The following is a 17,977-nucleotide window of genomic DNA, read 5'->3' as shown; positions in this document are numbered from 1 at the left end:
AAGCCATAAACGCCCCAAATGATGACAGTCAAAATTTCATGAACAAAGTCCCCGAATTGTGCCGATTTCCCAATGAGAGCTGAGAGCTCCCAACCAGCAATCCAGCGATCAGCAACCGGAACAGGAGTATGCAATCAGCAATCCAGCCCTCGCTATCTGCAGCAACTCCACCCAACTGTGCAACCTGCACATCTTTTATCACCCCATGGGCATGAACGACTCCTTCACCAACCACCTCATGGAACTCATCACAGCTAAGATTTCCACCAACACTAATGATATTCTCCGTGGTGATTTTAACTTGCAGTGGAACGATCCCAAGGATCCACATGTCAACGCCATCAAAGACCTCTTGGCCAATCAAGCCCTGACCCAAGCCTGCTCTCTCCCAAATCCCAAAAGGTGCCACTCTTGACTGGATCATCTCCATAGAATCAACCGTCAAACCCATCTCCATAGACCCATGCGACTGGTCTGACCACCACGCCATCACCCTCCTTCTACCTGACACCCACAAGACAAGGGCACCGCAACAGGTGATTCCTAAATGCTGGATCAGAGACACCAAGAACCTGGACCGCAGGGAACTCGAGACTCGCTGAAAATCCAACTTCCCTCCCAGTCAACGATCACTACTCTGAGACTATATTGAACATCCTGGATGATCTAGCCCCACTAAAACTGAAAAGAACCCAAATCAAGCACAGAAACCCCTGGTTCACGGGATTCCTCAACAATGAGAGGAGAGCCCTCCAGCAAGTTGAAAGAACCTGGAGGCAGCACTCCTCTGCCGCTCATCTAAAACTCATCCGCTAGGCCAGAAATGTCTACAACAGGAACATACTCAATTCTAAAAAAGAATTCTTCAGAACTGAACAAGAGAAGGCCAAGAACAGACCCCACAAGCTCTTTGAACTGGTCACACACCAATCTAATAAACTGGCCAAAAGATTGAAAGAAACATTCAAGTCTCTTATATCCTCAGAGGAATTCTCATCTTTCTTCGCTGACAAAATCTCAGCCCTTGGAAAATAACTCAGCTCCATTACATACCCGTAACCCCTCCCTGACCCGCCGCCTCCTACCTCGACACCCCCTCAGGCTCCACCCAAAAATCATGCTCACTGCACGGACTTCAAGGTTTGTGACGAAGACTCAGGGCCAGATGTAGGAGCCCTAATACCGGTCGGTAACGGCCGAATTCGGCCGTTACCGACCGGTATTAGGGTTTCCAGATGTAGGGGGCCTATATTTTACCGATTCTGTATATTTACCGATTCGGAATATCCACATGTAGGTGGCACTCCTAAGAGTGCCACAGGCCTTTTAGAATCGGTATTTTACCACCCAATCCTATTGGGTGGTAAAATACCGAATTCAGGTGTGCATGCACATGTGTGCATGCACACCTGTGCAATGTGACACACAGACATGCCAAAGTCAAAGTGACACCCCCTGCACCCTTGCAGGATTCAGTATTTACCAAATCGGTAAATACCGAATCTGTATTTCCCATTGATTCTTATGGGCTTCAAGGCCCATAGGAATCAATGGGAAATACAGAATCGGTATTTACCGATTCGGTAAATACAGACTCTTACAGAATCGGTAATTTTTTACCTACATCTGCCTCCTTCCAAATTGCCGACTCTTAAATACCGAATCGGTATGAGTCGGTATTTAAGAGTCGGTAAATCTGATTTACCTACATCTGGCCCTCAGTCTCTAAAATCCTATCTACCCTAAACCCGAATAACCATTTTAATGACCCGCTCCCATCCAACTGCCTTGCTGCCGTCGCCCAATCCATTATTCCTAGCTGGACTGAAATAATTAACGCCTCTCTCCAGCAGGGAATGATGCCTGACTTTCTAAAAGCAAGCCAACTCCTCCCTATTCTGAAAAAGCAGTCACTGGATCCAGCCTCTCCAGACAACTTCAGACCCATATCCAACACCCCCCTCTTATCCAAAGTTCTGGAGAAGTGTGTGCAACAGCAGCTAAGTCAACACATCAACAACTACCACCTACTCAATTACTTCCAATCCATATTTCGACCTGGGCACAGCACTGAAACCACCATGCTCTACATCGTTGATGATGCCTTTCAATCCCTTGACCAAAGGCAAAACCTGTCTCCTAGTCCTCATGGACCTATCCTCGGCCTTCAACACGGTCAACTATGAAAAACTACTCGAACGCCTCAAACTCAGGATGGGATTGGAGGGCACTGTTCTAGAATGGTTTAGGTCCTTCCTCCAAAACCGAGAACAGAGATTCCTAATTAAAGGCAACCTATCGGCACCATCCCCGGTCACGGTTGTAGTCCCTCAAGGATGAACCCTTTCCCCCACCCTCTTCAACCTTTACCTAGAACTGCTTACCGAAGTACTATGCTCTGCTAACATCTCCTACCAAATGTACGCTGACGACACTCAGATATACATCAAAACCTCGCTCTCAAAGCGATTCTCTCCCTGAATGAAGCTCTGAAACTCACTGTCCAATGGCTCACATCCAATCAACTCAAACTCAATGCAAAGAAAACAGAATTTCTCCTAATCTCCCCTCTCAATACCAACCCTGAGATTCAATCATGGAATAAAGCTATCACAGCCTTAAATTGCCCACCGACCATCGTGGATTCTGCCAAATCCCTGGGAATTACCCTGGACAGCAACCTGAACATGCAGGACCACATCAATTCGATGGCCAAATCAGTCAGATTCCACCTGAGCTACCTTAGGAAATTGAAATCCTTCCTCGATGCTCCAGACCTAAAAATGCCAGTCCAAGCACTTGTCATCTCTAGACTGGAATATGCCTGTTCTACCCCCTCGGATTTATCCACGATTTCCCTGGCACCTTTAAAAGCCAGTCTCAATGCGGTCGCCAGACTACTTACCGGCACAAGGTAATTCGAGCACATTTCCCCACACCTGAAAGCTCTGAACTGGCTTCCCTTTGAGGCAAGAATACAGTTCAAACTAGCATGCATCACGCACAAAGCTTTACATTCTAACTCCCCTGCATATCTTGCACAGAAACTTGTGATTTCCGGAGGAATCAGAAACTCCCGGTCTGCCGGAACCTCTTGCTCCAACGTGCACGCTTTCGGAGAAAAAAAAACAACTTACAATCGTTCCTTCTCTGGGGCTGCTCCAAGAATATGGAACTCTCTCCCACCGGTCATCAGAAGACTCCCCTCTCTGGCTCGCTTCTTAAAAGATGCCAAAACCTTCCTTATTAGTAAATTTCTCGTTTAATTTTTGCCTCAACCACCCTGATCTATGGCCGTCTACTGCCTCCCTTCGAATTACCTAGTCACCCCACCAAGAACCTTGGGAACTTGTCTTGAGTAATTGTAAATGTAATCTATAAATACATGCTCTTCTCTTATGTATCCTGCCCCTCCTCCCCCACTACTCGATCCATTCCCTGGTGAATCTAAGCCTGTCTATGCAATGCTATGTTTTCCTGTAGAGCTCTATGATACCCTAACGGGTCAATTTTTACTCTATAAAACACAGAAATAAAATAAAATAAATACATTAAATTAAATAATGAAATTTGGCATTATCCGTTATAAAACTGTACTCTCAAATTGTTCAACAGACTTCAAAAGACTCTCATAGTGCACAGTGCTCTAGCCCAGTGGTTCTTAACCTTCTGACTTCTGGGGACCCTCACTTAATCATTACTGGAACACTGGAACCCCCACTGAATCATTATTGGGATTAAGAGACTACCAGTAATGCATTACTGGAAGCTAGGAACCCTGTTCAAAGCTATTTTGATTATTTGAACCACAAAACAATATACAAAAATACAGAAATAAGCATCCCTCAAACAGATACACAAACAATGAAATATTTTATTTAAATCACAATCAAATATGAAAAAATAAAAAATGTAATTTTAATGAAGGTTGGCACTTTTCTACATTTATTGAGACCACACTTAATCCATACTATAGGCTTTTTGATGCACATGCATAGCTCCCACAAATCAATCTGGGGAAACCAACTAAATTTTAAGCATACCATTTCAAGTCCTTCATCACATTTACATAACGTTTAAACATTTTCAATTTTACATTTTGCTTCATCACTTATATAAACTTTATTAACCTGTCAATACTATGTAATTTTCTAATCAGTTGAGGACACCCTGAGTAGGCTTCGCGGACCCCCCCCAGGGTCCCCGGACCACAGGATAGGAACCATTGCTCTAGCTCATAGGTATCAGACTATGATTACAAGTTGACTGTAACCCTAACAACAGTTTAGTTACTAAAGTCGTAAGAGTAAAAGTTTAACTTGTTACCTCTTGTGGCTTTCAAGAAAAAGACTTCTTGTGCCTGTGCTAACATAATAAGGCTCAGTGTTCCAACTGTATCTGGAGAGATGTCCACTGTCGGTTCTCGGCTGAGTGCAGATAAGACAGTGTCTTTGAGGTGAGCAAAAGCACCACTAGCAAGCTGTTTTTAAAGAAAATACATTATTAGTCACAATTATTGAGGAATAAATGTCTTTCAACTATACAGTTTCAAAGTTTGCAAAGGTTATTTAAAAAGTTGCTCTAAACGAATAAGCTTTACTATAAAACCATTTAGACAGAAATATAAACTGGCAGTACATCAAGGAATAAATGTCTTCCAACTATACAGTTTCAAAGTTTACAAAGGTTATTTAAAAAGTTGCTCTAAACGAATAAGCTTTACTATAAAACCATTTAGACAGAAATATAAACTGGCAGTACATCAAGAGAATAGTTCTGGAAATCTCTCAGGATATCTTGTACATAAAGTGGACAAAAAGTGTCAGAATTTCAAACTTAATACATTCACATTATAGTGTCACAAAACAGAAGAATGTGGGCCTTGAGACCTGTGGCATAGCTGTCTGACATTCTTTCTGGTTACTTTTGGAAAACAACACATGATATTGTTGTCAGTGGGAGAAGACCAGGACTGTAGAATAAGAATGGTATTCACGGTTGAGTAGAAGTCCAGGAACCCAAATGCAAGGGTGTTACTTAAAAGTAACTAGCTCCAAGAAACAAGTTACTTACCTTTTCACTGGCGGTTCTCCAGTATTATCTTTCATAGATTCTCATGCTTTAATCTTCCCCGTCGTAATGGTGGGTGTCGCACAGTAACAGTAATTTAAGCAGTGTTAAAGCATTAGCATTAAAACCCCAATGAAAAACAAAAGACATTGGTAGACAATTCCCATTGTTTAAAAGCATCCAAAAACTTTAACCAATCACAACAGAGGCCCAGAAACGCTCTTCCCCTGCAGAGCCATCATACCTCAGATTTCAAGCACAAGTGTTCATAAAGGAAAGAGGTATGAAGTGGTGAGCCTTAGCGGGGAGGAGGGAGGATTGAGTGTGACTCTATGAAAGATATCAATACTGGAGAACCACAGTGTACAAGTAAGCAACTTGTTCCTTCACCAGTAGTGTATCTTTCATAGATCCACAAGCTTGATACAGACTAGTAAGCTGTGTCAAGTAAAACAACGGAGTTGGTAAGGTGAACCAACCCATGATCAAAATAGAAATAATACCTATCTTACAAAAGAGTATAACTCAAATAATACAAACTTATTACCTGACAGATATAGAATATTGTACAAGGAAGAAAGAGAGAATCATAATGTACCATAATGAAAACAACAACAGTATTCAAAATGTTTGTACCTTAATCCCTCACTGCTAGGCCTTGCCTCCCCCCCTTCCCCTTCCTTGTGCCAAGTCTTTTATTTTGGCTTTTTGGGGTAGTTAGAGCTTCGCCCCCTGTAAGTTTTTGTCCACATAAGGTATCCTCGCCAAATTTGCTTCATTTTCTTCCAACATTCTAAGGTACCCAATTGGGGGGAATTTGGAGATGTGCTACCTGCCCCTCGTTAATCGACAGCAGGTCTTCTGTTGGCTAGAATGGTATGTACGGGCACTCTGATAGGCAAAGGAGCACGGTGAACCAATATTGCCTTGGCCACGCTGGTGCTATGAGTATCATACGGCTTGGCTCCCCCTTCATTTTGAGTTTGACTTTGGAAATGAGAGGGAATGGAGGGAACACCTATGTGACCCTGATTGATGGTATATGCTGGCATACAGGCTGCACTTCCTATTGCAACAAAGGGTGACAAGACACCGGTTCGGAGAACCACCATACTGAAAGATTTGCCTTAACTGTCGGTGATTAGGTTTCCACTCGTGGCATTGTTTGGCTGTTCTGCTTAAAGTATCCACCCACTCGTTCTGTGCAACTGGGACATGTTCTATTTGTAGGGAAATGTAGTTTAGTAGTACCAATTTCCAAATATGTTGTGCTTGTATTGATAGAGGCTGCATACACGTCCCTCCCTGTTTGGTGAGATAAAACATGGTTGTAGTGTTGTCGGGTCTCACCAAAACAGACAAGTTGCAGTGTCTGGGAAGAAAGTCTTGAAGACCCAGGAACAACACTTTCAGCTCTAAGAGGCTTATGTGTGACAAAAACATTTTCCGTGAAACTCCAAGTCCTGTAAATGTGTTCTCCATCCCTCTACGGAAGCATCTGCTGTCATTATCACCTGGGGAATCACAGAGAGAAACGAAAGAACCTGCGAGTTATTTTCTTTGACCATCCACCAGGCCATTACAAACCACATTGCTGGCATGCTTGCTATCACATCCTTGAAGGATCTGTTGTACTGTACCCACCGAACATCCAGATGCTCCTGTAGAGGCCGCAAGTAAAGATGAAAGTTGGGAATCAATGAAATGCAGTATGACATAATCCCCAACATGGATTTGAACTTTTATCTAAGTGAACTCTTTTGTAGATAGGAATTCTGTGTTTGAGGTTAGGAGGAGAATCCTCTCCTCCGTGGGAAAGGCTTTTGACACGGTCATGTCCAGGATCGCTCCCGGAAAGACTGTTGATGTGGATGGAATTAGAGGATTTTTCGTTGTTAAATTTGAGACCTAGAGACTTGAAAAGCTGAAAACAGGCCTTGGTCAACTGTTTTGCCCTGCGAGGAGAGAGACTCTTTATTAACCAGTCGTCCAGGAACGGGAACACTGGTGCCCTAGACGTCTGAGAAAAGCTGTCACTGGAGCCATGCAATTGATGAAGACTCTGGGAGCAGATCATATTCCAAAAGGGAGTACTTTGAACTGGTAACGGCACCCTCTTGGTTACTTCCTGTGTTTCGGATTTATGGGGATAGGAAAGTATACGTCTAGAAAATCCAGGGACGTCATGCAGTCCCCTTTGTCCACCAGCTGCATTAGCTCTTCAAAAGAGTACATCCTGAAGGGCTGCTTTTTTGATGAACTTGTTCTATAGTCTCAAATCCATTACTTGCATTCACTTTCCACAACTTTTATTTTTTTATTTATAGAGTTTTATATAGTGCAAACATGATCGAAAAGAGTATCAGAGCGGTTTACAAAGGATCATAGACAAAATCGAGAGCGACACGTATGACAGAACAACAACAAGCGTATGCAATACACAGGTGAACACAAGAGGATATATTGCACCACAGCAAATAGACTATACAAAAGCAAAAACAAAGATGTTACAAACAACCAAATGATAACAAATGAAACAGGAAGTAGCCGCGCCTGTCTGGGAGAGGGAGTCCATACAAAGAGTTACCACAAATGTGAGATGGAGGTAACCTAACAGGGAACCAAGGGCGGAATAGGTACCGTACCAGTTCAGAAATAATTCATCAGTACTGCTTTTACTTCTTTTTTGAATGACGTTGTTGAGGGATTCAGTCTGGTTTCCAGAGGCAAGGAGTTCCAGATTCTCAGGGCACTACCCGAAAAGGCTCGGTTATAGGTTTTCTTTCTTTTGAATTTTTGTGGTTGGAGCAACAAGGTGCTGAAGCTCCTAGAAGACCTGCAACCACTAGAGATTTCCAGTTTTTGGACTAAGTACAAAGGAGTGTGAAAGTGAAGGTCCGTTAGAAGAGATCTCTAAACGCGAAGCATTGGCCTTTAAAATTTTGCTCACCCATCATTACGAATTTAATGGGGTGCTTATCTATAGATATTCCGGTCCCAGAGCAGGTTTTCAGGACAATAATAGTCCGCTTCATGATTCAAAGATCAATTCCCAGGATTTTACCATTCTAGGGGATTTTATTTTCATCTTGAGAATTCCTTAGACGGTGATACAGTCCTTCTCTACAATTTTATGTAAAGTGTAGACTAGCTCAAATCATAAAGGCTCCTACGCATAATGCAGGCCACACCCTAAATGGATTTATTTTTATTTTCATCAGGCTGCCCCTAACCTCTGTGACGTCCATCCGGCCATTGGTCTGGTCTGATCACTGTGTGGTCATGTTTTCACTAAACATAAAAAGCATGGTTCCATGTACAGTTTCCCAAACATCTACAACTAGCAATAGACCATGGCACAAAATTACTCCAGATGCTCCTAAGCAACGGCTGGTGGAATCTGAGCCAGAATTTCCCAAGAACCTGAGTCTGCTACTTCAGACTTTCATAATTGGAGCCTCCTCAATCTTGATAGGCTGGCTCCTTTTAAGGTCACTGAGAATAATAAGTCCTCACGGACTGAGCTGTGGCTTGGTGATACTCTTAGAAGTCTAAAACAAGCGTGTCATAAGCGGGAAAGAAAAGGGAGAGTGCAATATGATCCTACTGACAAAACATCTTATAAAAAGGCCCTCCAGACTTATAAAATAGCAATCTCTAATGCTAAAGATAGCTACTTCACATCTACAATACAGGCTCCAGCAGCTTTCGACACCCTGTCTCCCCTGACTTTAACATCTAGGTTAAGGGAGGCAGGGGTAGTCGGACCAGCGCTCAGTCTCCTGAGCTCCTTTTTACAACATCGAGAGCAGCGTGTCATGCTAGGTGAATACCTCTCCCCTGCCAAATCTTTGCAATGTGGGGTGCCACAGGGGTCGGCATTGAGTCCGACCCTGTTCAACATCTACGTGGCCCCCCTTGCAAGACTTGTAAGATCTCAGGGGATGGAGGTAGTGTCGTATGCTGACGACACGCAGATTATGGTATCCCTGACCCACTCTGTCAGTGAAACTGCTTCTAACTTTAGGGCCTGCATGCAACTTGTTGCAAAGTGGATGGTCTCCAACTCCCTAAAGTTGAACGGGGACAAGACAGAGGTCCTGGTCTTTGGCAAGGACCAGGACATATGGTCAGATGACTGGTGGCCCCCTTCTTTAGGCAGCTGCCCTATACCTACCAAATCTGCTAGAAACCTAGGTGTCATCTTTGACACCCAGCTCTCCATGGAGCTACAGGTGAATAGAACGGTGGCGACCTGTTGGGGTGTCATCAAGACCCTGAAAAGGATTGTGCACTATCTGTCCCCACAGTCGCGGAAACAGGTGGTGATTGCCCTTGTTGGCTGAAGGCTCGATTACTGTAACTTAGTGTACGCCGGGGCCAACAAGGGCTTGCTCCAGCGTCTACAGGTCATACAGAACGCTGCAGCGCGGTTTGCTCTCGCTTTGCCCTGGTTGTCATCTATGACCCTAGCGAGGAAGAGCCTCCATTGGCTCCCCATTCCGTCAAGGATCAATTTCAAACTCCTTTGCCTTACATATAAGGCTTTAACTGCAGGCTCGGCTGATGCCCTTGGTTCATTACTTACCAGATATGTTCCGAGCAGATGTTTACGATCCAGCGAGCAACACCAACTGGTAATCCCCAGAGCCAAGAAGGCTAGATGGGGGTCCAAAGCTTTCTCCATATTGGCACCTCTGATGTGGAATTTACTCCCCCTTGAAATCAAACTACTTCCTTCCCTTGACCTCTTTAGGAAGTCATTGAAAACTTGGCTCTTTATTAAGGCATACCTGTAGGCTCTGTTTCTGTCTGCTAACAGCTTTATATTTTGGTTTAGGCGCCTTGACGCCCACTGGGCATAGTTGCGCGTTATAAATAATATTTCATTCATTCATTCATTAAAGAACTCGTTAAGACAGTATGTAGGTCAGGTAGACTGCCTGAACATGTTAATACTGAAATAAATTCAGACTTCTGTAATTACTTAGCTGACTTCTTTGAAAAGGTTTAACGGGTCTTCAAATCTTTTGTCACTTGTCACCATATTGAGACCCATCATCAAGGAATAGCTTCCTCCAAACCCCCTTTTGGTGGATGAGCATATAGGGGATGATCCTTATGATCCCCCTGAAGTTGCTACGTTAGCAATTCAATCTTCTAAAGGTCCTTCTAGTCTGAATGAGTTTAGTTCCTTTTAGGCAGACTCAATACATGCCTTGTTAAATCAGTCTAAGTCTGGCTCACCATTCGACCCATGCCTCCTGAAAGTTCTGCATCCAGGACTATATCAAATTATCTTAAGGATGTCTTAAATAAGATATTCTGTAAAGGATACTTTCCCAAGGAATGGAAAAGAGCATCCCTTCTACTATTACTAAAGAAACCAAACCTGGATGCTAAGGACCCAAATAACTGCAGGCCAATCTCTCGGCTACTCCTTCCCGCAAAACTAGTAGATAAGGCCATACATTCTGAATGAACTTCTTTCATTTCGAAAAATAACATTCTAGCTTACACTCAATACGGCTTTAGAAGACAGCATAGCACTGAATCCGCTCTGGTCACGGTGTTGGAGAAAATTAGGATAAACATGGATAAGGATGGGAGGGCTGCGTTGATTTTATTAGATCTATCAGCAGCCTTTGACACGGTAAACCACACCATCCTGATTTACCGTCTAGCAGATTTAGGGACTGGGGCAAGGCCTTAAATCTCCTGTTTCCCTTTCTTTAAGACAGAGAGCAGTTTGTTGAGATTAACTGGTTTAGGTCCAAGGCTTTCTCGCTTCCAAATGGACCTTCGCAGGTACCGTCTCTGAGCCCTATGCTATTTAATATCTATGTATCATTATTAGCCAGGCTTATTAAGACATTCAGCTTCTCGTTGGTTTCCTATGCCGATGATACACAGATTTTGGTATCACTGGCTAGCGACCTGGAAAGCACAGCACTTAGATTCCAGGACTGCATGTAAGCAGTGGGGAACTGGGTGTCAGAAAATGGTCTTAAATTGAATACGAGTAAGACGGAGGTTTTCCTGTTCGGAAAGGACAGGTCCTTTTGATCACCAAGGTGGTGGCCTGTAGAGATGGGAGAACTCCACACTCCGGTCACGAAGGTAAAAAGCCTAGGAGTCTTTTTTGAAGAAACTCTCCTTCAAAGGTCAAATCAACATCATAACATCATCCTGCTTTCTAACCACAAACATCCTATGGGAAAGTCTTAACTTTAATTCCGTTGGACTTGCGGAAATCTGTTATTTCCGCACTAATTTTATCGTAACGTGATTCTTGCACTGCCTTGTTTTTAAACATCCGGACGAAAGGCCTCAACCTGCAGGTTTTGCAAAATCCAGCCGCTCAACTGCCGCTTGCAATTCCAAATTTTCAATCAGTATCTCATCTCTTACCACAACTGCATTGGCTGGCTCCCTATGAAAAAACCGAGTTAAGTTAAGTCACTTTGCATTGCCTTCAAGGCACTGCATGGCCATGGCCCAGATTATATTAAACATACATTTTGCAGATATGTTCCTCTACGACATTTCCTATCTTCATTGGCTCTTAACCTTGAGATCCCCAAAGCTAAAACAGCTAGCTGGGGCAGAATGAGTTTTACAGTGGGCACAGCCAGACTATGAAACTCTCTCTCAAAGATCAAAACTGACCTTTTCTCTTTTTGGAAATCTTTAAAAACCGGGTTGTTCAATATTTAAATCTCTGTTTCTGGATCCACCTTAGTTCAGATTCTCGGGCACTTAGACAGTTTTGGGTAGTAGTGCGCGGTATACATTTTCTTTTTATTTCAAGGGCGTTGTGCGTCATGCAAGCAATTTTAAGATGTATCCTAGCCTCAAACGGAAGTCACTTTAAGGATTTCAAATCAGGTGGGATGTGGTTATTTCTTCTGGATCCTGTGATAAGCCTTGCAGCTGAATTCAACGAGGCCCAACTTGTAGATAGGTAGGTCACAGAGAGTCACACTACCATATTCCAACCTGGAAAAGTCTAGCTCTTCGGGCTGGACTGTTCCCATGAGGCACAGGGTCAGACTGCTTTGCATATGGCCATGTCTGAACTGGGGTGGTGGAGTGAGCTAAAGAATGATGATGGGTTCAACCCAGATCAGTTGACTGGGGGTGAGTGTTTGATTTGCTCAAACGCTCCGTCCATCATCCCCTTGGGTATCGCTTTGTTCGCCCTAAGTTGGCAGGGTATGCCTAGACGTGGATCCCTTGCTCACTTTGCCACTGGATTCAAGCTAGCCTGGCTGATGACGGCTGATTAGCCAGAAACCGGTCCTCGGAAGCTTGTTTCCGGTCCAGGGAAGACATGGCTTGGCAGTTCGGGATGGACTGTTCCCATGAGACACAGGGTCAGACAGATTTGCATATGGCCATGTCTGAACTGGGGAGGTGGAGAGAGCTAAAGAATGATGATGGATTAAATCCAGATCAGTTGACTGGGAGTGAGTGTTTGATTTGCTCAAACGCTCTGTCCATCATCCCCTTTGGTATCGCTTAGCTCCTGAACACAGACCTGAAGTCATCTGGGGGAAGGAAGGGTTTTTATCTTTCTAAGGCTGCTCATTTGGAAGTTGGCTCCTTTGGTGGCGGAGCGGATGTGCTCCTGCATGTTCAGGTCTTGTCAATTATTATTCCAAGAGATCTTTTGGAATCAATGGTGGGTGGGATACAGTGGAGAGCAGTTAGGTGTTTCATTTATTCGCCCATAATGGGAGCTTGTTTAGGTCGAGAGATAAGGAATTCCATTGTGATGTAGTTTAGCTTGAAATGGTTGGAAGTCAACCAGTGATGGGTTTTGAGAAGGGTTGAGTTGAGTGACCCGATATAATTCGGGGAGGATATTTTCAGGTACAGCTGGGTGTCGTCCACATGCATGCGATAGTGAATGTTGGATGATTTGAGCATTTCTGTTAGAGGCCTAATGAACAAGCTGAAGAGCATGGGTGACCCCAAGTGTAATTGGAATAGATTTGGAGAGGGCTTGATTGACTTTAGTTCTTTGCGTTCTGTTGTCAATAAAAGTGGCAAACCAGTTTAACACTGAACCAGATAAACCCATCCTGCATTCCAGTAAGTCTAGGAGGTTGTCATGTTTGACTGTATCAGAAGCTGACGAAAGAGCGAGGAGGTTAAGGAGGCAGGCTCCGTTCCGATCAAGCTTTTGTAGAGCAACATCCACTATGTGAGTAAGGGCCGTATAAGTGCTCTGGCCCTGACGGAAACCAGATTGAAATTGATCTAGAATCTAGAATTGATCAATGTGGCTACATAGTTGTACATGCACACATTTCTCTAAGAGCTTCAACAGAGTTGGAATGGAATTGGGTTTAGCAATGATTAGGTCCAAGATCGCACCCAAGATGTGGGTAGGGCTGTCACAGATTTGAATCAGGTTAATGTTTTGAGGCTATTCACTGCATGGTCATTCACGTAATTCCAGTGATGATTGAAGTCTCACAGGAATATTTGGGGACAGTGTTGTTCCACATTTGAAGTGATAATTCCCATAATGTGTTCCATGAAAGGGAAGTTATCTCCCAGGGGATGGTAGAACATGTGTAAATTGCATAGAGACCGGTGGTTGCTTCTGATGTCTATGCACATGTTACATTATAACAATTTGTAAAGCGCACAGCTACTCAAAAGAGTGTCCTGGCGCTAAAGACCTAGGGTCCCAAATTAAAACCTAATATGATTGTGTGAAAAGCCAGGTTTTCAGTTTCTTTTTGAAAACAGAGAGATCAATGGTTAGGCGTAGATCTCTCAGGAGTTTGCTCCAGTTGAGAGGTCCCAGATAAGAAAAAGATCTGCTGCCCATTCTCCGTTGATGGATCATGGGGACTTTTGCCACATAAGAAGAGGAGCACATGTCTTCGCAGGGGGGAACACAGCTGTGTGTGACTATTTCAATATAAGACTATTCTGGTATATATAGGCGATGCCTCCAACAGGTCTGTCAGATTTGTCAAGTCTGATGATGATATGGCTCGGAGGGACCAAGATGCGCACGATCAGACCAAAAGAATCCTTAAGCCAGGTTTCCGTAAGTATTAGAAGGTGAAGCTCCTGAGCAAGGATAAGGTCAGCGATGTCCGTGGCATGTTTCACTGCTGATCTACAATTGTTAAGCATGCTATTCAAGCGAGCAATGTGTGATGAGAACTTGCTTGAGGTTGGAAGTGTTCTAGCACTGGAGGTTGTGTCTGGGTCTTCTGTGAGAGTTCAGGGGAATGGATTAAATACGTTTCTGATTATTTAGCTTGACTGTGTGAGAGGAATTGTAAGTAAGGAGCAGAGAGTGAATGTCACTACCTAGGAATTCTCACATCTAAAAGGTTCTAGAGGTAGCGTTCTGGAAAATTATGGTTATTCAACTCCGGAGGGGGAAGGCATAGTTGGGTAAATAATCCCTTAGCTGAAGGACGAGATGACATCTTAGCGTAGTAGTTAGTAGCTGTTACTAGAATGTGCCTGTTCTTCCCTGTCAACCTGTTAGTGTAGGCCACCATTCATTAGCCAAGTCTGAGGTGATGAATATAAGTTTTTGTAGGTCAGCATTAAGTTGTTGCAGTTCCTGAGAGATATCCTCTAGACTGAATGAAGGCATGGGATGGTGATGAGACGCTGTGGAGTGTATCCTGAAGCCAGGATCTAGTTCAAGTTCTGATAGCGGAGATCAGGTGCTGCTGTACTGAAAGTTCCAGAAATGGCGAAGTTCAGTTGGAAAGTAGGCTAAGCTTGCCAGGGAGCGTGAGCGAACTCATGATCTGCTTACTTAACAACTCTGGGGTCTTTCTGATGTGGAAGAAGTTGTAATAGAATCCTAAATTGTGCTGACCTTGAGGAACTTCCTCTATCATCTGTTTGGATAGCAGCGATAGAATTTCCCCACTTTAAATTTTCCAGATAACGATGCGCAGACTTGTGCGGAGGGAGACGGAGAGGCTTATGAACACATTACACGGTATGACCATGTTGGATTATGTCTCACACCCACTTGTCAGAAGAGATGAGCATCCAGTGATAGAGGAATTTGGGTAGGGGATTTCTGAAATGAGGTGGGACTAAGGCAACAGGAGTCTGCTTTATATCATTGGATCCTGGAATTGCCCTGAGAGTTTGCCTCCTGGAAATGTCCAGACAGAGGACATCGACGCACTGACTGCTTAGAGTAGGCAGGTGATGGAGTAGTTCTGTAAGATTGTTGCGCCGAGTATGGATCTCGAAACAACACCTGCAGGTAGGGTTGGTATCTGGCCCGTAGAAAGCAAAATCAGGAAGTGAATTGTCCTCCGCAAGACTGGAGTTGCCTTTGCTGCAAAGTGCTGAGTGAACAAGCAGTCTCAGTGTACGATATTATGGACTGCAGGGCATCGTCCATGTGCTTCTTGGAGGGATTATCCTCGTCAAAGGGCCTATTGAGGATCTTTTGCTGAATCTCTGGTCGAAACGACATCACCTTCAGCCATTTCTGATTAAATAAAACTGCTGCCCCTGCCATCTGCCGAAAGGCTGTGCCTGAAATGTCCATGGCTACATCTTTATCTCAGACAAAGCCGTCTTTTCTTTCATTAAGATTTCTCTGGCCTTCTTCTTATCCTACGGGAGACACTCTAGGAGCGGTGACAAGTCAGACCACATCCAACAAATGTGACTCCGAGGGATGTCTAGAGCATTGGAGGATCTAATGAAGGTTGTTGCCATGTCAGAGAACCTTTTCCCTATGTTGTCCAGCCAGCATCCTTCTTTATAAGGAGGAGCTGTGCACGGTGAAGGTGGATTCATTGCACATCTGCATTATAACAGAGTGCAGTCTGGGCTAGCCAATCAGGCAAGTTGGTGAGTTTAGTGGAGCCTTGTATTTATTATCCAGCTTCAGGATGACAGCTGCCACTGAAGCTGGCATTTTCATAAGTTTCAAACTCTCCTGCCAGATAAAATTCACTATATGTATTGATCTCGTTCAGCACTGGGCCTCAGCTTTAAAATCCTATAAAAAGCATTCAGTATGCTTTGAAGGCAGAGACAAGTTTAACTGCTCAGACTCATTTGAGAACTTCGTGGAATATCTGCTAGCAGGGAATTCGCCAGAGGAGGAATGGGTAAATCCAACATTGGAGCAATGTAATTACCACATTCAGTATGATCTCTTGAGTGTGCAGGAATTTCTCCTTCCTCAGGTTGTTGGTCACTTTTACTGTTAGCTAGTGTGTCCCTTATAGTGATGAAAGGTAGCACCGGTCCTTCTCTGTGAAGTGTGGGAGGATGTCTAGGAGTAGAGGCAACCTTAGGAATGTCCTGTTTTCGGATGTGGCTGCTGAGTCAGGGCATTAGCGTCCGGGAACCTCTCATCATAGATCATGGAGCGCAAATCAGTGACCAATGATATAGGGATCGATATAGATTGCACATGTTGTTGATCCTCATCTGGTTCTTCATATGGCTAATGCTCAAGGAAAGTGTTGTTCTCCTGAGCAGCCTGATGACCTCTTTTAGCAAACGAAAGCTCATGGTCCAAATACGTAGGCTATTCCTTTTCAGCTTCCTCATCCTCAGTTTCATGATATTTGACGCTGAGATGGGCTACAGGCTGGTCCAAAAAGTCTTCCGTCCCCTGACTGCTGGAGTTCCAACAGGGGTACTGGAGGCAAAGGGGAAACCATAGAAAAGTCCTGCCGCATAGAAGAAGTCATGCCCTTGTGAGAAATGTACAAAGAATCCTTTACTGCCGCTGACGGGATGGTTGTTGCTGGATGCAATCTTCATCGAAGGATGAACATTATAAGGTGACGGCCCTGCTACAGCTGTTAATGACATTTGTGTAGATGGAGAAGGCTATGGTTTACAACAAGGAAATGGTCGTACTCATTATGGCCATCACCGTAGTCGATGTTGCCGTAGTCACAGCAGTCATCGACGATGAGGCGATCATCGACGGACAGGTTTTCTTTGTCTATGGCTCCATGAATGGTGTTGAAGTAGTAGATGAAGGTAAGGAGACAGTTTGTCCATGTGAAGAAAGAAGCTTCTTGACCTCTCACTACTGGTCTCCCAGCAGATCCTGATCTTTTTGAGTGTCTGTCAGGGGGATGACACTCCTTTTCTCTTTCTTGAGGAGGAATGGCCCTTCTCCTCACATTCTAAATCGGATTCAGAGTAAGTCTTATTTTTCTGCAACCAAAGAAGCAGCCTAGCCTCATGGTCCTTGAGGGTCTTGGCTGGAAAATGAGATGAGAGAGGGAGAAGAGAGGAGAGGGAGAAGAGAGGAGAGGGAGAAGAGAGGAGAGGGAGAAGAGAGGAGAGGGAGAAGGGAGAGTCGAGGGAGAAGGGAGAGTCGAGGGAGAGTCGAGGGAGAGTCGAGGGAAGAGGAGAGGGAGGGGAGAGAGGAGAGGGAGAGGATGTTTGAAAAAATTTTGTTTAAAAAGGTACTTGGGGGACACTCTGGCAGCTATTAATGATGCCTTTGTTGTCCACGATCAGACATTGTACACGGAAGCTGCCGTGGGGACATTTTAAGAGGCTCTGCTGCAATTGGCGGAGCTTGATGCCTCCCTGCAGGTCGCGTAGACCTTCATGGCTATAGAGCAGATTGCTTGTGATGAGGCCCCGGGCAGAGATGGACTATTATGCCGCTTTCAGTACCTTGCTATCTCCCAGATTCGTGGGGGTGTACAATGAGGCATAGGAGAGGACCCTGCTCCAGGACTCACTCCGGGAGGCTCTAATATTGGTACTCCCCACACCAGGCAGAGATCCGCTGAACACCGCAAAGTCCTGGAACAACCTCCCACTTCACCTCCGGACCTCGTCCTCCCTGCTAGAATTTAGAAAAGGACTCAAGACCTGGCTGTTCAACTGAGGCCCCCTACAGCAGCACCTG

General features: G+C 44.4%; 1 protein-coding gene across 2 annotated transcripts in view; it reads right to left on the bottom strand.

The window, feature by feature from the left end:
* Positions 1-17,977, bottom strand: part of PDCD6IP (programmed cell death 6 interacting protein) — a 500,749-nt gene that overhangs the window by 378,105 nt on the left and 104,667 nt on the right. For both annotated transcript variants that reach the window (XM_086964745.1, XM_086964744.1), the window contains exon 5: positions 4,327-4,480. In XM_086964745.1, coding sequence (XP_086820871.1) covers positions 4,327-4,480 — 154 coding nt within the window. The remainder of the gene's footprint in view (positions 1-4,326; positions 4,481-17,977) is intronic.

This window comes from Lissotriton vulgaris, chromosome 4_1 (assembly GCF_964263255.1).
Source record: "Lissotriton vulgaris chromosome 4_1, aLisVul1.2, whole genome shotgun sequence".
In the NCBI taxonomy this organism is placed as follows: Eukaryota; Metazoa; Chordata; class Amphibia; order Caudata; family Salamandridae; genus Lissotriton; species Lissotriton vulgaris.
The sequence above is the reverse complement of the archived record's forward strand: the minus strand, read 5'-3'. Positions and strand labels throughout refer to the sequence as shown.